The sequence below is a fragment of the Marmota marmota genome, unplaced genomic scaffold (assembly GCF_001458135.2).
Source record: "Marmota marmota marmota unplaced genomic scaffold, marMar, whole genome shotgun sequence".
NCBI lineage: Eukaryota > Metazoa > Chordata > Mammalia > Rodentia > Sciuridae > Marmota > Marmota marmota.
In genome coordinates, this window is record NW_025999913.1 from 3,109,573 (window position 1) to 3,127,764 (window position 18,192).

The 18,192-nt window shown below is 41.9% G+C and overlaps 1 protein-coding gene across 2 annotated transcripts in view; it reads right to left on the reverse strand.

Annotated features, from left to right (window-relative positions):
* Positions 1 to 18,192, reverse strand: part of F13a1 (coagulation factor XIII A chain) — a 164,971-nt gene that overhangs the window by 56,187 nt on the left and 90,592 nt on the right. For both annotated transcript variants that reach the window (XM_048799747.1, XM_015493980.2), the window contains exons 7-8: positions 13,383 to 13,557; positions 10,739 to 10,877 (exon numbers count right to left, since the gene is read on the reverse strand). In XM_048799747.1, the coding sequence (XP_048655704.1) occupies positions 10,739 to 10,877; positions 13,383 to 13,557 (314 nt within the window). The remainder of the gene's footprint in view (positions 1 to 10,738; positions 10,878 to 13,382; positions 13,558 to 18,192) is intronic.

Sequence of the window (18,192 nt, forward strand, 5' to 3'; positions counted from 1 at the left end):
ACAATGTTGCTAATTCATGTATTTACTATACAGTACTATACGTTTGATCATTATTTTAGATGGTATTTCTACTTATAAACAATAGGTCAAATTTAGAAAAGCGAGGGAGTAGGGTGTCGAAGGGGGACCTTGAAAACTCCAGCATATTCCTGAGAGTCTAGATGGCCACACACATGTTCAGGGTGATAAGCATGCTCAGGAAAACCCAAGAAGGTCCTCATCTGTTATCTCTGGTTGACCTTGAGGCTCAGTTCGAACAGGAAGTGAAGGGTCCTGCAGAACTGCAAACTGCTGGCTGGGGCATTGCTTTTCCTACCACACATTCAGGAGCTCCATCGCTAAGATTGGGGCTGAAGTTACCTAAGGAAATTTCTGTGCAATTGTTATCTGACCACACAGCTTACTCAGCATAGACTTTAGTGGCCATAAATGACAAAAAAATACAGACTTTATAGAATTAGTTCAGGAAGGTCACCAAGTAAACCTATAGCAGCAGCACCCCAAACAACAAACATCAATAACAAACTGGGGGCAGTTTGACACATTATGATTTGACACATTATATGATCTAAAAAATCCAGTTTTCAACAAGAACTAACATATGGCACGTGCACCCACACACAATGCAAAAGTATATCCCACATACAGAAAAGAAAAAGCAGTCAAGATAAATTGTGACTGAGGAAGCCAAAATGTTGGTTGTACTAGACAAGGATTTAAACCAACTATGATATACATGTTCAAAGAACTAAGGGAAGAGTTATGGCTTGTAGGTGAGGTGTTCCCCAAAGCTCACTTATGAGACAATGCAAGAAGGTTCAGAGAAGAAATGAGTGGGTTACAAGATCCTTAACCCAATCAGTGAGTTAATCACGTGATGGGACTAATTGAGTGGTAACTGAAGGCAGGTGGGGTGTGGCTGGAGTTGATAGGAATTGGGGCATGGGTTTGGGGGTACATATTTGTGTCTGGCAAGTAGAGATCTATCTCTCTCTGCTTCCTGATCATCTTGTGAGCTGCTTCCCTCTGCCACACTTTTCTGCCATGATGTTCTGCCTTATCTCAAGCCCTGAAGAATGGAGCAGGCTGTCCAAGGATCGAGACCTCTGAAACCACAAGCCCTCAAATAAACTTTACTTCCTTTACAATTGTTCTTTTTGGGTCTTTTAGTCACAGCAGCACAAAACTTGACTAAAACAGGAAGCCACAAGAATGATGCCACACCAAACACAGAATATTAATGAAAAAATAGAAATTCTCAAAAGAACCTAACCAGAAATTATGGAGCTGAAATGTACAATATTTGAAATAAAAAAAAATCACTCGAGGGTTTCAATAAACTTGAGCAGGCAGAGAGGAGGAAGAGTCAGTGAACTTTAAGGGAAGTCAATTGAAATAATCTAGTCTGAATTCCAGAAGGAAAAATGAAGATGAATGAGCCAGTCCCCAGAGACATAAGAGATATAGTGAGTGGACCAATATACTCATAATGAGAGTCCCAGAAAGAGAGGACATCAAGTCGCAGAAAGAGAAACATTTGAAAAAATAATTGTTAGGAACTTTCTAAATTCAATGTAAGGCATTATTATATACCTTAAAGGAGTTCAGAAACTCTGAGTAGGATAAACTCAAACAGATCTTCACCTAGACACAGCAGAGCCAAAAGGCTGAAGGGTGGAGAGCACATGGGAAGTGCCCGCTCCTGCCGCATCATCAATAAGATGACTTTGGTCTCTCTTATTCTCTTCTTTCTTTACTTCCATTTTTACTTCACACTATATATGAAAGTGGACTCAGAATTGATCCAAGGCCAAGATGTAAGATCTAAAACTGGAAAACTCTTAGAAGAAAACAGAGGAACAAATCTTTTCGACCTTGGAGTAGGTGATAGTTTCTTATCTATAACACCCAAAGTATAAGCAACCGAAGAAAAAGTAGAAAAATCGGATTTGACAAAAAATAAAATCTTCAGTGCTTTAGAGGACACCAAAGAAAGTGGAAAGAGAGTCCACAAATAAGAGAAAATATTTATACATCACATATGGACTTGTATCCAGAATATGTAAAGAACAGTTAAAATACAGCAAGACATAGAACCCGATTTTATAATGGGACATGGACTTGAATAGCCATTTTGCCAAAGAGGTCATACAAATGGCTAACAACGAAAACAGAAAAAGACATCCCATATCATTAGTCATTAGGGAGATGCAAATTAAACCCACAATGAAATTTCACCTTATCTCCAATAGGATGGCTAAGATGAGGGGGAAAGAGGGGAAATAAAAGTGTTATCAAGAATGTAAAGTTGGAAATGTACTTTTTGAGGATGTAAAATAGTGTAGCTTTTTTGGACACCAAATTCTTAGTTCTTCAAAAAGTTAAACACAGAGTTACCATATGACCAAGCAATTCTACCTCGATGTGCATCCCAGAGAACTGAAAACATATGTTCACATAAAAACTTTTGCCTGACTGTTCGTAGCAGTGTCATTCGTAAGAGGCAAGAGGCAGAAACAATCCAAAAGTATCACAGAAAAAGGCATAAATAGAATGTGGCTTATAATGAAATATTATCCACCAATAAAAGGGAGTAAAGTACTGACACATGGTATAACGCGAATGAGCCACATAAACGTGCTAAGGGAAAGAAGCTGGACACACAGGTCGCAGGTGAATGAGTCCATCCATATGGAATGTTCATGACCCGCAAATCCACGGAGACAGAAAGTAGGCCAGTGATTGCCCTGGGTTGTGACGATGGGGACTACTGCTAATAGTTATGAAGTTACTTTTGGGGGTGATTAAATATTTTGGAATTAGATAATGAGGGCTGCACATCACTGTAAAGATATTAAAAACTCCTGAATTTGGCACTTCAAAAGGGTCGATTTTGCAGTATATGAGTTGCTTTTCAATAAGGATATTGTATTAGAAAAAAAGAATGGGCTCAGGATCAGCCCTTGGGTTTGTAATGCAGTTTCTGTCCCTTCCTGGCTGGGACCTTGGTTAAGTTCAGTGTCTCGGTTGCCTCTTCTACAAATGAGAACAATAAATAGAAATTACCTGAAAAGCCTGTTAAAAAGAATAAATGAATTGGGCATGACACCACTGATATCAGGGCCTGATGCAGAGAAAGAAATCCACACGCACGAGCTATTTTTACGCTTTGAAGTTGGCAAATAACTTTTAAAAATTCTTGTTTAACATACTGGTGTGCGTCCAGTGTATATTCCTAGTTCTCAAGTGACAGATCTCATGGTCCAGCTCCTGGTTGATTTTCTTAAGAAAATGAGTTGATCAAAAATATTTTAGCAAGATAATGTTTGGAAACAAACATCTTTGATTGCCATTCAGAATTAGTAGCTCGGATGGGTTGTTGCATGATTTTACAAATCCTCAAGCATCTTTGAGCAGTTAGGGATGTACTTAACATTTTTCTTCTATACTATTTTATTTGGAATTCATTTTCAGATCATTCTACTTTTCACAGAGAGTGATTAAAACAAGCTAATTTAACAATATTAAAAGTCCAACTAGTTGAAATATGCAGAGCATCTCGACTTATGTCAACATGGAACAGTCTAAATTTAAAAAATGTATCTACCCTGTATAGACCGTTGTTGGTGTTGCCTTGCACATCAGAACTGCAGGAGAGCTAGCTCCCAGGTGTGAACGCTGGTTAATTTCTGCCCTATCACTTGCTTTGGAAGTGCTTTGCTTAAAGATTAATACTAACCATTGCAGCACGGGTTTGTACATTTGGAACTAAAAACAAAACGATAACAGTGGTAATATTTCCAACAATTATTGAGGGAGGTTTTCTCTCCTCTTTTTATTTTAGAATCAGATGTACTGAGGCTAGTCAACAAACAAATTATAAAAATCTACTGTGTTGCCTTTAATTCTTGTTTCTTTTCTTTGAGGGGAGCTGATGTGAAGCCAGGCTGCAAAGCAACACCTATATGTGAGTGAGCCTGTTCTCATAAGCAGGTTTCATTCAAGGCAAATGGCAGAAACTGGAGGAAAGGTCTGGCTGGAAGGACAGTGAAATTTATTTTTAAAAATTGTGGGGGAGGGGGCTGAGAAGGAGTCTATAGCTTATTAAGACCAAAGTCTTACATTTGTATATGAGAAAATTAAAATCCAGAGAAGTTGAGCAACTAGCCCAAATCACTAAGCTAATTAGGTGCAGCCTTGAAAAATGAGAGAGAGAGAGAAGAAAAAAATTAAAAGAGTTGTTTAACTTTATCATTTTGCCACGAAAGCCTGGGGAAATACAAAATAAAATTTTTGATTCCTTTCTGTTTGGATCACTGACTCATTCTTAGATTGTTGCAATTTTGAGCTGAAACTGATAAATACAAATTAGCTATTTCATGATTATTTAAAAAATTAAATCCAAAGGACACTTTAACCAGACCTACTTAATTACAAATGAAGAAAACAATGCAGGAAATAAAGACATCTTAATTCTTTAAACACTCACAATGATTTTTTGTGGGGGTTAAGTACCAGGATTGAACCCAGGGGTGCTTAACCACTGAGCCACATCCCGAGCCCTTTTTATTTTTTTATTTTGAGGCAGGGTCCTGCAAAATTGCTTAGGGCCTTGCTAAGTTGCTGAGGCCAGCTTTGAACTTGCAATCCTCCTGCCTCAGCCTCCCAAGCCACTGGGATTATGGGTGTGCACACCACGCCCAGCTTTTTGCAAGGTTATTTAATACAACATAAGATGTGCAACCCTCTAACTTGGGCTGTCCTGGCCATCTGCCAATTGGCCAGGTAGCTGGACTTTGAGAAGCAGATGGGGTCAGCTGGTGGGCCTTAGGGTCCACACATGTGCTCAACATTGTTCTTCTTGTCCCTTGGCAGGGACAGAGCTGTTTCCAGCCACCTTGTGTGGAATTCTATTTTCCTGAGAGTCCTACAGAGGCTCCTGAACCTACAACGGGATCATGTCTAGATAAACCCACTGGGAGTTGAAAATATCCTAAGGGGAAAATACAGTGAATTCACCCAACCTACAGAGCTTACTAACTTAATAACAGCACACTGTAGAGCGTTGTTGGGTTCCCCTACGGACCGTGGGGCTTATGGGGAGCTGTGACTCGCTGCTATTGGCTGGCAGCTCTAGAGAGGATCAGACCATATGTCACGAGTCCTGCAAAAGTTCCAAATTCATAATCTGAAGTGTGGTTTCCATTGAATGCATAGGACTCTCACAGCATCGTGATGTTGAAAACCCTCAGTGGAGCCATCTACACTGGAGACCTACTGTACGCTGGTGATGTGATCAGGATGAAAGGGGCTTCCAATCTGGGCAGGTAGGAGCCACAGGGTCAGTGGGAAGGGAAGCTGTCGATTCCAAGAGGGACTCTGGAAACCTGTCAATTGTTGGACCCTCTATAACTAAGAGGAAGAGGCCTGGGTTTACCTTAAGGAGGTGAGAACCCGAATTGGTGGGAAGGAAGAGAGCAGCAACCCATCTCCAGCCCCAGACAGTTATAACTGCATCTGCTCCTTCTGGGTGCACAGCCTGGGGGCATTTGCCTCTCCAGGTGAAGTAAAGAGCGAGGGCTTCTTGCTGTTTTTGAAGATGAAGCTGCAAAGGCCGGATCGTGGAGGGAGAATGAGTTCTGCACTCCCGACCACAGCCATCACATGGGATGGCGCTGGATGAAAACTGGTTTCTGCCTGCCGGGTCCTTGAGCAGATTGATGTTTGCTTGTTTCATTTTACCCACAGAGTTTTACTGATGCACCCCGGGTTTCATCTGTGGGCCAAGGGCGCTTCCTGTATGTTCCATCTTTGAAAAGCACAGCCAGAAGATAATGGCTTTGACTCCATGTCCTTTTCCCATGGGAATAGCCTCATTTCTCCAGGCCTTAGGATGGAAATCTTTTCCCGGGTCTCCCTGATTGCCAGTTCACATAATAACCCTTTTTTATATATTTAATAGAGTGTTCTCTATGTGGTTGTCTCCCCAGGGCAATGACCCTGATTAACTTCTCTCTGAATTCTTTGCATCTGGGGCTTGGATTGGGTGATGAAATGATATCCATTCAGTTTAGTGGGCATTACAAAACCTCCTGACCAATACCATTCATTCAGGGTGTGCTCTATGCCCTATGCACTGTTACATGCTGGCAAAACCAACCAACCTAAGACAGTTCAGTTAATGCTCCCCTGATGTGGGTTGCATTCCAGTGGGGAGAAGCCAAGACGAGGGCACAATTTTCCACCCTGAATCATCAAATCAGGCCACGCTCACCTCAGCCAAAGGCCACAGGGCAATGCACTTGCTGAGAAGGAACATAGCTTTGCACTGCAACACCTTCCGTGACCCTAATAAATGCCACCATTCCTGTTTTTTAAAACTGTTTCCATTTCCACTGTGACCTTCCTAGGATGAGCTGATCAAACTGAGCTCTTCCAAGGTGAAGTGACAATGTCACTATCCTCATGTCCATCTGCATGAGCCCTGACTCTCCCTTATCCCTGTTCACTGTTTGGACTGCAGAGAAGCATTAGGCGAGCATCTTCATTAAACTGTCCGCAGTGATTCATAGAAGCCTCCCCCAGAGGTCACACATAATTCAGAACCCATCAGCGCGTGGGGACAGGCAGCTTAGATTGCTCCTTCCAGGATATGTTCCCGGGTGTTTGCCCACTTGAAAATTCATGGGCCACCCTGGGGGCCAGTTACACTGTCCAGTTGTGCCCTTGCAAGGTTCTTCAGCCCCCCAGCCTGCCCTGAACAGCGACGGAGCTGTTCCCTCTATTGTCAGTGACAGAATCTCCACTCTTACAGAATTGTAGTCCCTGTGGGATGAGGGCATACCCACCCACAGGGACCTGAGGTGGAAAGCCAGGAAGTAGGACAATCAGCTGTCTGTCCTCTACAGACAGCCTACAATCATAAGGCAAAAGTCAGAGCTGGGGATGGAATCCAAACTTTGTCACTTGACTTTGGAGTGTAGAGAGATAACCCGCCCTCTCACATTCCCGAGCTCTCTCTCTCTCTCTCTCTCTCTCTCTCAATCTTCCTGCTGGCTTATTTCTGTTTTGGGCACCCTAAGACTTGCCTGAGTTCTGAGAAGAGGACGACTTGGTCACCAAGATCCAAGTGGACAAATTAATTCATCACAAAATGTGGACCATGGGGGGGCGCAACTGCTGAGGAGCTCTTGAAGCATAAGGGGGACAGAGAGAGAGGGACAGAGAGATCATTCCCATGGTTTCTTTTACACAGAGAGGAGAGGGGCAGGCACTGAGAGCAGGGGCCACACACAAACTAGGAGGGAGGCGAAGAGAGCTGGGGGAGGGTTGTTGCAGTGTAGCCTGTTGAAGGATTCGGAAGTCCAGGCACCTTGGGTGAGGCCAATTGCCCCTCCACCCTTGCTAGGAAATTCACGGAGCTGCATGTTGCCAGTCTACACTACGCTGATCTCCAGGTGGTCAGCTGACGCCCAGCAAATCACCCCTTCCTGCAGCTTGGACCCAAAGCTTTGTCTCTCTGTTGTTTGCCAGCCCTGTGGCTCAGGAAACCCCTCCTCACCAGTTGCTGACACTAATCTACCACTGTGGCAGCTACAGGTTGAGTTGACTGTGTCTGAAGTGGTTGGTACCAGAAGTGCTTTGGGATGCTATCAGATGCTGAAGTATCTGCATACACATAGTGAGATACCTTGGGGCTGGGACCCGTGTCTAAACACAGAATTAATTTATGTTTCACGCACCGCTTAAGACATATAATATAAAGGTAATTTTATGACATGTTTTTATTACACCTGTGCTTTGACTGTGATCCCCTTTCATAAAGCCAAATGTGGGCTTTTCCACTCAAGTATCAGGTTGTGCTCAAAAAGTTTTGGATTTTGGAACATTTCCAATTTTTGGATTAGAGATACCATGTATTTCATCAGGATAACCTCAAATAATTGTTATAGCCAACCCATTAGGAATTGGAAATTGCTAATATTACCCTCCTTCTACTGACAAGGAAATTGAAGTTCAGAGAGGTGAAATTATTTTCTCAAAGCCACATAGCAGGTAACAGTTCAACCCAGAGCTTGACCTGAGGGTGTGGCTGTGACGACCATGCACTGGTTGGTGTGTCCAGGGAGAGCCTCTACCAGCCTCCTCCATTGTCATACTCTTGGCTTCCTGGAATGCTTATAGCTCCTAACATGCACCAGTGTTTGTAATGGGAAGATACGCTTTTCTGTTTGTTGGTATTTTTGGTACCAGGGTTGAACCCAGGGGTACTTAATCAATTAGCCACATCCCCTACCCCTTTTTATATTTTATTTAGAGACAGGGCCTTGCTAAGTTGCTGAGGCTGACTTTGAACTCATGATCCTCCTGCCTTAGCCTCCCAAGCTACTGGGATTTCAGGTATGTGCCACTGTGCCTGGCTCTGCTCCTTTTAAAAAACTACCCCCAAAGTGTCATTTCAGGACACTGGGCCACCCCTCTTCTTTGGACTACAAGGTACTTGGGGTGATGGCAACATATTGCCTTCAAGAAATCCCAGCTGTGCCACTAATAACGGAGACAATCATAACAGCGAATATTCATTAGGCACCTGTTATACTCGTTCTGTGCTGAGTGACATTGGGAATTTTCTCATCTTCACTTTAGAGGAGGAAAGAGACAAAGAGGTCATTCTTTTCTCAAGGTCACACAGCTGCTCAGTGGCAGAGCCAGGCTATTGAGTAAGCCCTCTAATCCCTGGGTGTGTCCTGAGCTGTCTTAGCATAAACCATTGGTGGTAAGACGCTCCGTCATCATTGGGCAAAACCTCACTATGAGCCAAGCGAGGCAGGTAAGGATGAGGACCCCAGTGTGTGCAGCCGAGGGCGGCCCAGAGTCCCAGATCAGGGGACACAGACCCAAGGGCTGGGCTACTTGAGGGCAGCACTGGAGGAGCAAAGGGAAGGATGCTAGGGACAGAGAATAGAATTTGGAGGAGGCAATTGAAAGAGGAAAGGGTGACTAAGAACAAGATCTCTTGGTTTTAAATTTCGTGTCTGTTCTGTTCAGGGGCGACCTGGATTATTTGGTGGGGGGGCCCCCTGGGGACTTATAATGAAGGTGTTTGGATCAAGAAGCAAAAAAGGAATAGCTTGGAATTGAAGTTGCCTGCAAAGGCAGTGTGTGTGTGTGTGTGTAAGAGATATAGAGCAGAGCGGGCCCAATAACTCTCATTTTGCCATTTTCAACTGTCACAGTGGGCTTTGGGAGCAGCTATTTTGGTCTGTTTTTGTCGTTCCAGATCCACCCAGGGCTGCTGCACCGTAATTCCACGGGCTTCAGAGGTTCTTTAAATTGCTTTTCCACTTGCAGAGGTGGGCCTTTGCCTTGCCCGCACTCTCCGGCTTACCACGGCTCAGCTCATTCCCTTCAAATGAACTGAGCTATTTTTTTTTATTCCTAGTAGCGCCTTTGCTACCAGTTCAGCGATTTCCTTCTTTCAACATTCTCCAATGAGCATTTACGGGTCTTGGCGAGTTAATACAGCTCCTGGAACTGTGATCCACTCCTGCAGCACAGGGGAACGCGGGCTCTTCTCACTTTTAATTTCTCTTAAAATGAGCTTTTAGCTTCCTACCATCCCCATTTGGATGCCTTTTTTTAAACAACTGACAGTGTTTTAACTTTATTGCTTATAAAGAACAACTGCAGGAGACACATTTTTGGCTGGAAATTCCACGGAGCTCCATGCCTGGCAACAGCTAAAGTTGTGTCTCAATTTCCTGCCGTAGAGACTTTCCTAAATATCCTGGCAATCTGGATTTTTAGGATGTTTCTCGTCCTTCCAGTGTACTGATTTGGATGGAGGGGGTCCCAAGGAAAAGTGAGATTTCTTTGGGATTTTTCACTGCTGATGGGAGAACCAGCAGTTAAGGCAGCCATTCAGGGTAGTAAAGGGGCCCTGTGGTTAACTTTGCTGCCATTTCTATTTCTAAGTGAAAGAAAGGTGAGAATACAATCAAGGTGAACCTCATCTTTATCATCAAAGAACGACCCTACTTGCAGAGGTAAAAATTAGGTTGTGGTTGAAGGTTGGAGGCACTTGCAGTTTATTCCCCGCTTGTCAGGGGTGTGACCTTGAGCCACCGCTCTGGGCCTCACTTTCCTCATCTGTAAGTAGGGATATTAACAAAATCCACCTACAACCACAAGAATGGGATTCTGATTAGAAGAAGTTATACTCCATGTATGTATATGTACAAAATGTCCAAATATACTCTACTGTCATGCATATCTAAAAACAACAACAACAAGAACAACAGAAAGAATTAGAAAAGATCATACACCCACCAACACTGGTATGTACTAAGTGCTTAGTAAATGTTTGCTATATTACTCTTGGGGCGCTCCAGAAGAGAATGCTCTACTCCAACCCCTTCATTATCATCCACCATATTCGTGTTCTAAGGCGGAGAGGAATCAGCTCAGGCACCTGTAGGAGCTAAAGCTGTGGCCTTTTTAGTTGGGCACCATGATGATGCATGATTATTTTTATTGCTAGGAACCGACCCAAACTGCCTGTTCAGTCACTTTTCTAATTTATAAGCTAAAAAAAAATTTCGACAATCAGACATTTCTGCCTAGGGTATTGAATAATTCTTAAAATAGAAGAGAAAGAAATGTTAGAGTCTGTCTTGTGGTAAGCGCGTAACGTCACTCTAATTTGATAACAGACAAGGTCCTTGTAAATCGAACTCACCACACTGAATCCTTGGTGAGCTTGTTACTCACGCTCCCGTCTTCTTCCAGGAAGATGTCCATCTGCAAATTGGCATCATTATCGTGGGCCGAGAAATAGTTGGTGACGACTCTTGCTGGAATTCCAAGACATCGCAAAACTACAAGGAAAGAGCCGTAGCCAGACATATCACCAGTATTTAAAGAATGCATAGTAGGAGGTCCTTCTTCACGTGAGACTTTCTTCTTTACCAATACAAAAAAAAAAAAAAAAAACAACACAACTTCTTTGGACATGTTCTCAAATGTTCCACACTGAAGAAAAGTGATGTGTCCAACCCTCCTGGGGACCCGAGAGAGACATCTCACTGTGGGATGCTTTAGAATTTTAGTTGGTTATTAAATGAAGCTCTCTAGCATGCAATTCCAATAACAAGGTTCTAATAGTTATATTTACTTAGTTAATGGTTCCTTGTTTCTGGAAATAATATAATAATTTAAGAAAACAACAGCCATTAGGAAGTTGGGAATTTACAAAACAATTCTTCAGTGGGGTTGCTCTTCCTGGCTGGAGTTCACTCTAGTGACACTCATTGGAGGGTGACACCACAGATTCATTTTAATTGTTAGATAATAAATTGCCTGGATGCAGCTCTTGCCATATGTACCTATTGATTAAACTTAATCCAAATGCCCTCCCTGGTTCCCAGGACACCAGACATCAGGACTCATTGAAAATAATTCAGCTGACAATTTTAAGATTAATGACTTGTCGTTTTTTTTTTTTTTTCCTCCTTCAGAATAGTTTAGCATTTTTAAACAAAGGCTATGCGCCTCCTTCAACAGAACAACCTTGGGAATCCAAACCTGAGCCTGGTAGAGACTCAAGGGTCCCTTTCCTTAAAAGACTTCATCTTAACACCCCAAACAACGTCAATGGCACTCACCCCTGGCTTTTGACACCCACCTGCCTCGATTGATTGGCAGTCCTTGTGCACCTAAGGTCTTACCAATGAAATGATCGTTCCTCTCATTCTATTTCTGGTGGATTCTAATGTGAGTTGCTGACCACTAATTCACATTATCACAGGCCGAGGCTTGTTCTAGAAAGCCTGCTACCCCATCCCTGCAATTTCCCTCTTCAAGTTTACTCCTTCTAGACTTTTCTACTGTATTTTTCTGCATCTTCTTCATAGGCCACCAAGGCCTGTTTTCTGCACAAATGGGACAGCCTTTTTATACAGAAAGCATGAGTGGAAATGGTGAAATGCTCACTATTTTATCTGGCTCTAAGCTCCCCCAAATCAAACTAGCATAGTGATAGTAGGCATGGGGAAGGCTTGGGTCCATTTTATTTTTTCAAGAATCATTTCACAAGAGTGGCTGCCTGTGTTGGACACCTTCTCATCATCTTGGCCTGCAATCTGTAGGAGAGGGAGGGTCTCCTTCCAATCTTTAGACCATCATGAAGTTCAAGTTTCTATCTAAAATCTGAAAGACTAACACTTCTAAGAGACTGAGACTTTTGTCTATTATTGCTCCCAAGAAATACATATTCCTTTGGCCCTTGGCTATCATCAAAAGGTTAAGAAAATATTTTTATTCAGTTGATGCCACCAGGAAACCGAACAGACAAAACAAAACTTAACAGTCTTAGATCATTGACCGGGTACCAGACTTGTCACAACTTTGAACTAAGATAGGTGGATTTTAACAATCATTTTTAAAAATGGCCTTGCCTTAGCCTCCAGCTTCTCTTTTATTTCATTTAAAAATGAAAAGTACGTAAAGCATTCTTTATTAATGAGCAGGCAGAAGGACATTCCGACTTGAGCATAATGTTTCTCCAAGGCTGTAGAAGTGGCATGTGAATAAAAATCATTACCAATGATGAAAACATACTGAAATAAATGTATTTTTTAAAATATTCACTGAATTAACTGTAACATTTTCTGGGCCAAGGGAGGCAAATGCCATCTTGAAAAATGATTCACAAGACTAAAGAGGATAATTCTGTTTCTATCTATTTGGCTCTACAGATTGGATGTTGGGTGGATTAAACACTGGAGAGGCAACCAAGAAGGTAAAGATTGTTCATTACTTTCTGATCTCTAATTGCTCAGGGGCCCTGAGACTTACGTGTAAAGATGAAGATGAGACCACCTGCCACAATCCTTTTCATAATTGGGATTAAAATCAAGTGGATATACTTTCAAAACTTCTCAATGATATGCAAGCAAGCAAATAAACAGATTTACACAACTTCTCAATAACAAATAAGTAATATACATAGTGCATGTATATCATAATTATTTTATTTTTTAAATTTTTTAACCTTTTAAAGGTATGGTTTCTGGGAAGAAAATGGCTCCTCTTTCCCCCTACAGCCTCACTTGGCCCCTGTGACCCTCCACGGCCTTGGGTGTTATGATGGATTATGCAGGATACAGTCCATCATTCTTTCCATAAAGATTCTGCAGTCAGAGAGCTATGAGCATATTTAGCCCAGTACGATTTAATTATGCATTGACTACATCCCAGAATAGTTGCCCATAAATTCTATAGCGCCAACAGGGACTGCTCAGTCCCTTTGCCAGGTTATAGATAAAATGTCTTGAAGTAAAATTTCCTTTGCATTAAAAAATATTACTCAGCTGGATACTTACATGTGTTAAAAACACCAGCAAAAACCCAGCATTGGCCGTATCGGACTGGATTCTCAGAGCTCCTGTATTCCAGTAGAATGTCAACGCTTCCAGTCCAGGCTGATGGGGGGACGCCATAGGCATAGATATTGTCCCATGATCCAACGAGGACACCTTCATCATCTTTGGCATTAATCTAAAAGAGGCAAGGAGAGATAAAAAGAAAGAAAGGTCATTTTGATGAGTCCCCTCTACACTATGGCACTGGGCAATCTAAAGTTTCTGGTGCCTTCCATATGTCCTGTGTGATGCAAACAGTTCCACTTTTCTTCAATTCACCATTATGTTGCCAGGGAAAACTAAGTATGCAAAGAGGAGACCAAATAACCAAGACTCTCTCTTAAAAAGCACAATATTATAGCACAGTAAGGCTGAAGGGCAGATAGGAAGAGTTCTCTACCTATGATTTGGAGAATTTATACCTAGGGAACGTGATTTGTTCTAGAATAGTGCTGAGATTGAAGATCTGCAAAAGAAAAATACTCAAAGGGATGTTGTGTTGGTGGAAGAAGAACTCAAAACTGATGAAAGAGAAATCAGTGTTCTAATGGGCTTCTACTTCTATGATGAGCAGTAAAGAATTGAAAAAGTTAACAGATGTTACTGTTGTAGGGACAAACGAGGCCAGGCACCGAAGATAGCAGGAAACAGTTTTATTTGGCTGCAGCCAGGTTCAGAGGGTACAGCCTTTGCTGTAATCAATCAATCCACTGAACCCCGAGTTCAGGAAGTTTCAGAGTTTTATACCCAGCATGTAAGGGGAGGGGCTCAGAAGTTCATAGTCTGCAGAAGTTCACATAAAAGCAGCTTTTTCTTTCACTGTTCTGGACAAGTTAACTCTTCAAGGACAGCACTTGAGAAGGGGAGAGCTGCTTCTCCCCTTTCTTTCCTCCCCCTGCCAGCTGTTACCATGCAGCCCATTTGTAACTTATCTTAAAAGTGTAGACATCTCTGTGAAGCCCAGCTCAAGGCCAGAGGCCTTGTTTGCACATTTCTTCAAAGTACTATACTGGATGTGTTTGTGATAACTAGCAAGGGGGTGTCCAGCACCTGGAGTGCTGGTATCTTCTCGGCCAGTGGCCAAGTAAACAGGGTGACATGAAAATAGGAAGTTTATCTACATTGGACTCTTTTGTAGAGACTCTTTTGCTGACAGTCCTAAAATCAGCCGTGGTGAAGAGGGCTTTTCTGTGGATAAAGGGGTGCCACTTCATTACCACAAGAACCATGGTGGGTTAATAGGAAAATAGATTCCCATAAGTGACTTATAAAGATTTTTTATTTATTAAAGAAACATTTTCCTAATGATTATCTAAAGTGGTTTAAGCTTTATAGTTTTGTTAAAAGGAATTTCTGGGATATTATGTTTTTGATATGGAGGACATTTATGCAGACAGTGGCAAGATGGAATATTACAGAAAATTCTGCAACACATTCAGACTGTAATCATTTAGTAACAGCAGACCTCAAGTGCATGAGCAAAGACCTTTTGTGTTTATCCAATAAAACTAAAGAAAGCCGGGAAGTATCAGTTGTGAGGAAACCTGCCAGAATTTCTGGGCTCTGCTGAATCTACCTCTTTTGATGTAACTTTCATCACATTTGATTATAGTCAGAAGAGTCTAGGTGGAACAGAGGGAGTTTTTCTAAAAATGGGTGCTACTTCAACAATTTTTATAATTGACAGACATGATGTTGTTTAAAGCCTGGCTACTCAAAGTGTGGTCTGTGGACCAGCAGTTTTGGCATTCCATGGGAGCTCAGTAGAAACTGTAGATTCTCTCTGAACAAACCTATTGAACAAGAAAGAATCTGCATTTTAACAGGATCCTCTGGGGGTTTGTGTGTACAGCAGTTTGAGAAGCATAGGTCTGGATTATGCTGAAAATATTTTAGCAAATAATGCAAAATATGATTTGAATATTGTGCATTTGGATTATGAAAGTCATACATGAAATATTGAAATATGGTGAGTTTTTATGTATTTGCTGCCTCACCAACTAAGAGCACAGCCTCAGCACCTACCCAGACCTTTCTCCTTGGCTTGACGCATTAGTGGGAGAGGAATCTGTCTTCCTCGCTGGCTCCTGAGTTCATGGAGAACAAAGATAAAATCTATGTCCTTCTGAATTCCAACAAATATTAGCAAAGAGTTAGTGCTTCAAAGTAGTTCAGTAATCTCTTGTATATTCAACAAGCATGTAGGCATTGTACACTGAAAATAAATAAAACCAGGTCCCTGGAAGAGATGCACAAGAAACCAATCAAATGAAAATAAAGATCACTGCTGGGTGCAATGGTGCACACCTGTAATCCCAGTGGCCTGGAAGGTTGAGACAGGAGGATCATGAGTTCAAAACCAACCTCAGCAAAAGAGAGGTGCTGAGCAACTCAGGGAGATCTTGTCTCTAAATAAAATACAAAATAGGGCCGGGGATATGGTTCAGTGGTCAAGTGCCTCTGAGTTCAATCTCTGGCTACATCCTCACTCCCCCCAAAAGAAAGGAAGTAAAGATTACTGGTATTTTAGATTGAAAAACATATAGGAGAGTGGAACCCAAAGGAGGGAGTAATCAGCTGGTTGGAAGGGTGAGGATGTTAGGGGTTTAGTAGAGGAGATGATATTGTGAGCTGATCAGAAAAGGTCATCCACATAACATAGTGGAAAGAGTTCAAACAGCACTTGGAGTCCTAAAACAATATGTCAGATTCAGGGACCCCTGTATGGGTATCTTGTAAGTAAACAATATAGGATGGAATAGAAAACACTAACAGAAAACACTTAGATGTGCAAGCATCTTCTTCTGTGAAGAACACACCCTCCATTAAAATGTGAGGTTTACTCTAGCACCAAGTGACTTTTCCCAAGGAGGGTCCTTTTGCAGAGTGCAATCTAGAAAAACTCTATTCCATTCCATTTAAACATACTATTTTCCCCTCCATCCAGACAGGTCAGGCATCAGTTGGGTGAAGAAGTGTTTTGGTAACTACCCAGTTAATGTATTCAATGTAGAAAAAATATTCTTTAGTGGTTTTTGAAAGACCTGTTCAGCCAGTTCTAAATTCATGCCTTTGATGTGAACTTTGACATTAGCCTGTGGATCCCTGAAATGACTGAGGTTCAGAAGGGTTTTTAGCCCATCATTTTGTCTCTATTCACCAACAGTAATTCTTCTTGCAGATGAACCAATTACTAAAATATCTGTATGTATGATAGTGAAGCTCAGGAGAGTGTTGGTAGACTATAATGCAGTCTGGTCTTTGTGGGCAGGCAGCTCCAGATTTGAACTCACATTACTGTTCTCTTTTCATTGAGAAACAGAATAGGATCTATGCATCCCAGAGGTAAAAGTTCCTAAACTGTGGACTGATTTTCAAATAGATAGCCATAAATTATAAGAGCTATTTATAGCATAAGGCTGAACTGGATCAGCTAAGGGGAAGAGTAAGAAAAAAAAACTCTCTTCTCTATAGATATTTTAATTGTTAATGCTGAGTGCTTCTCCTGTTGCTAGACAAATCACAACTCTCATTTATTAGCATTTGCCCAGATTAGCTACTGTTTTCTAATTAGAACATTGATTTCTAAGGAGCTCAGATACTGAACGAGATAAATCTTAAGTAACAGATGGAAAGGGTTAAAGTAATCTCTCCTTCCCCAAACAACAGAATATATGTGAGGGACACTTCAAGGGCATGCTGGTACTTCAAGGATATGTCACAGTTGGCTGCTGTGACATTATATTGTCATATCAGCCTTTGACCAATGGCAGAATGAAATGTCTTGGTCTTGGGTTACCAGTGGTCAAGCAGACCATGTGAAGAAACATTATTCAGTTTCATTAAGGTTGCACTGGTATTGACCCCCGCATGGTTCCTACAGAATTTGAAATTTGAAAAAACAGCCTCCTCCCCATTACTAGCAGGAACCTCAGTGGCATATTAAACACAATGCAATCAACTTCAAAACCTGGAGCCAAGAGAAAATAAGAATTTTGGAGTGAAGCAGACAGGCAGCAGAGCTCAGATCCATCAATTCCTTACTGGTGAGTCAACAGAATCTTGAGGCTTAAAATTTATCTTTCAAAATCTGGAAAGAAACAAGCCAAATGAAAAAATGCCACTCCTTTTCTTCTTCCAACCAGAATAGTGGAAATAATGCTTGTTGAGAATAGGAAACGGGTTTGCACCTCAAAAGAGGTGGAAACTTTGGGGCTATGATGGGAAAATGATAAGAAGCCCAAGAGAATCCCCCATGGGAATGGCTATGCCTCCACTGAGGTGGGTGGGTTCTGGAGAGAGGCATTCAACAGAATCTGAAAAGAAAGAGCAGAGCCCTAGAATTCTAATGAAGATTGCCCTTCCCCTCAGTTAATCTCCCTTTCTCTCTCCAGTCTCTCTGTGGGTACTGAAGAGTAGGGAGAATGTAGCACAATGGCCTCAAACTGTACTTCAGAGGAGAAATCCAACCAACCTCAGATTGAAAAGAGAGTCAAGATTTCATCTCTTATCTAGAGTTCTTCTATTCCTCCCATGCTCCTCCTCCCTACCCCACTATGAATCAGCCTCCTTATATCAGAGAAAACATTTGGCATTTGTTTTGGGGGGATTGGTTAACTTCACTTAGCATTATCTTCTCTAACTACATCCATTTACCTGCAAATGCCATCTAGGTAGGGCAGGGTGGGAGGGGAAGGAAGAGGGCATGGGGTTAGAAATGATGGTGGAGTGTGATGAACATTATTATCCAAAATACATGTATAAAGACATG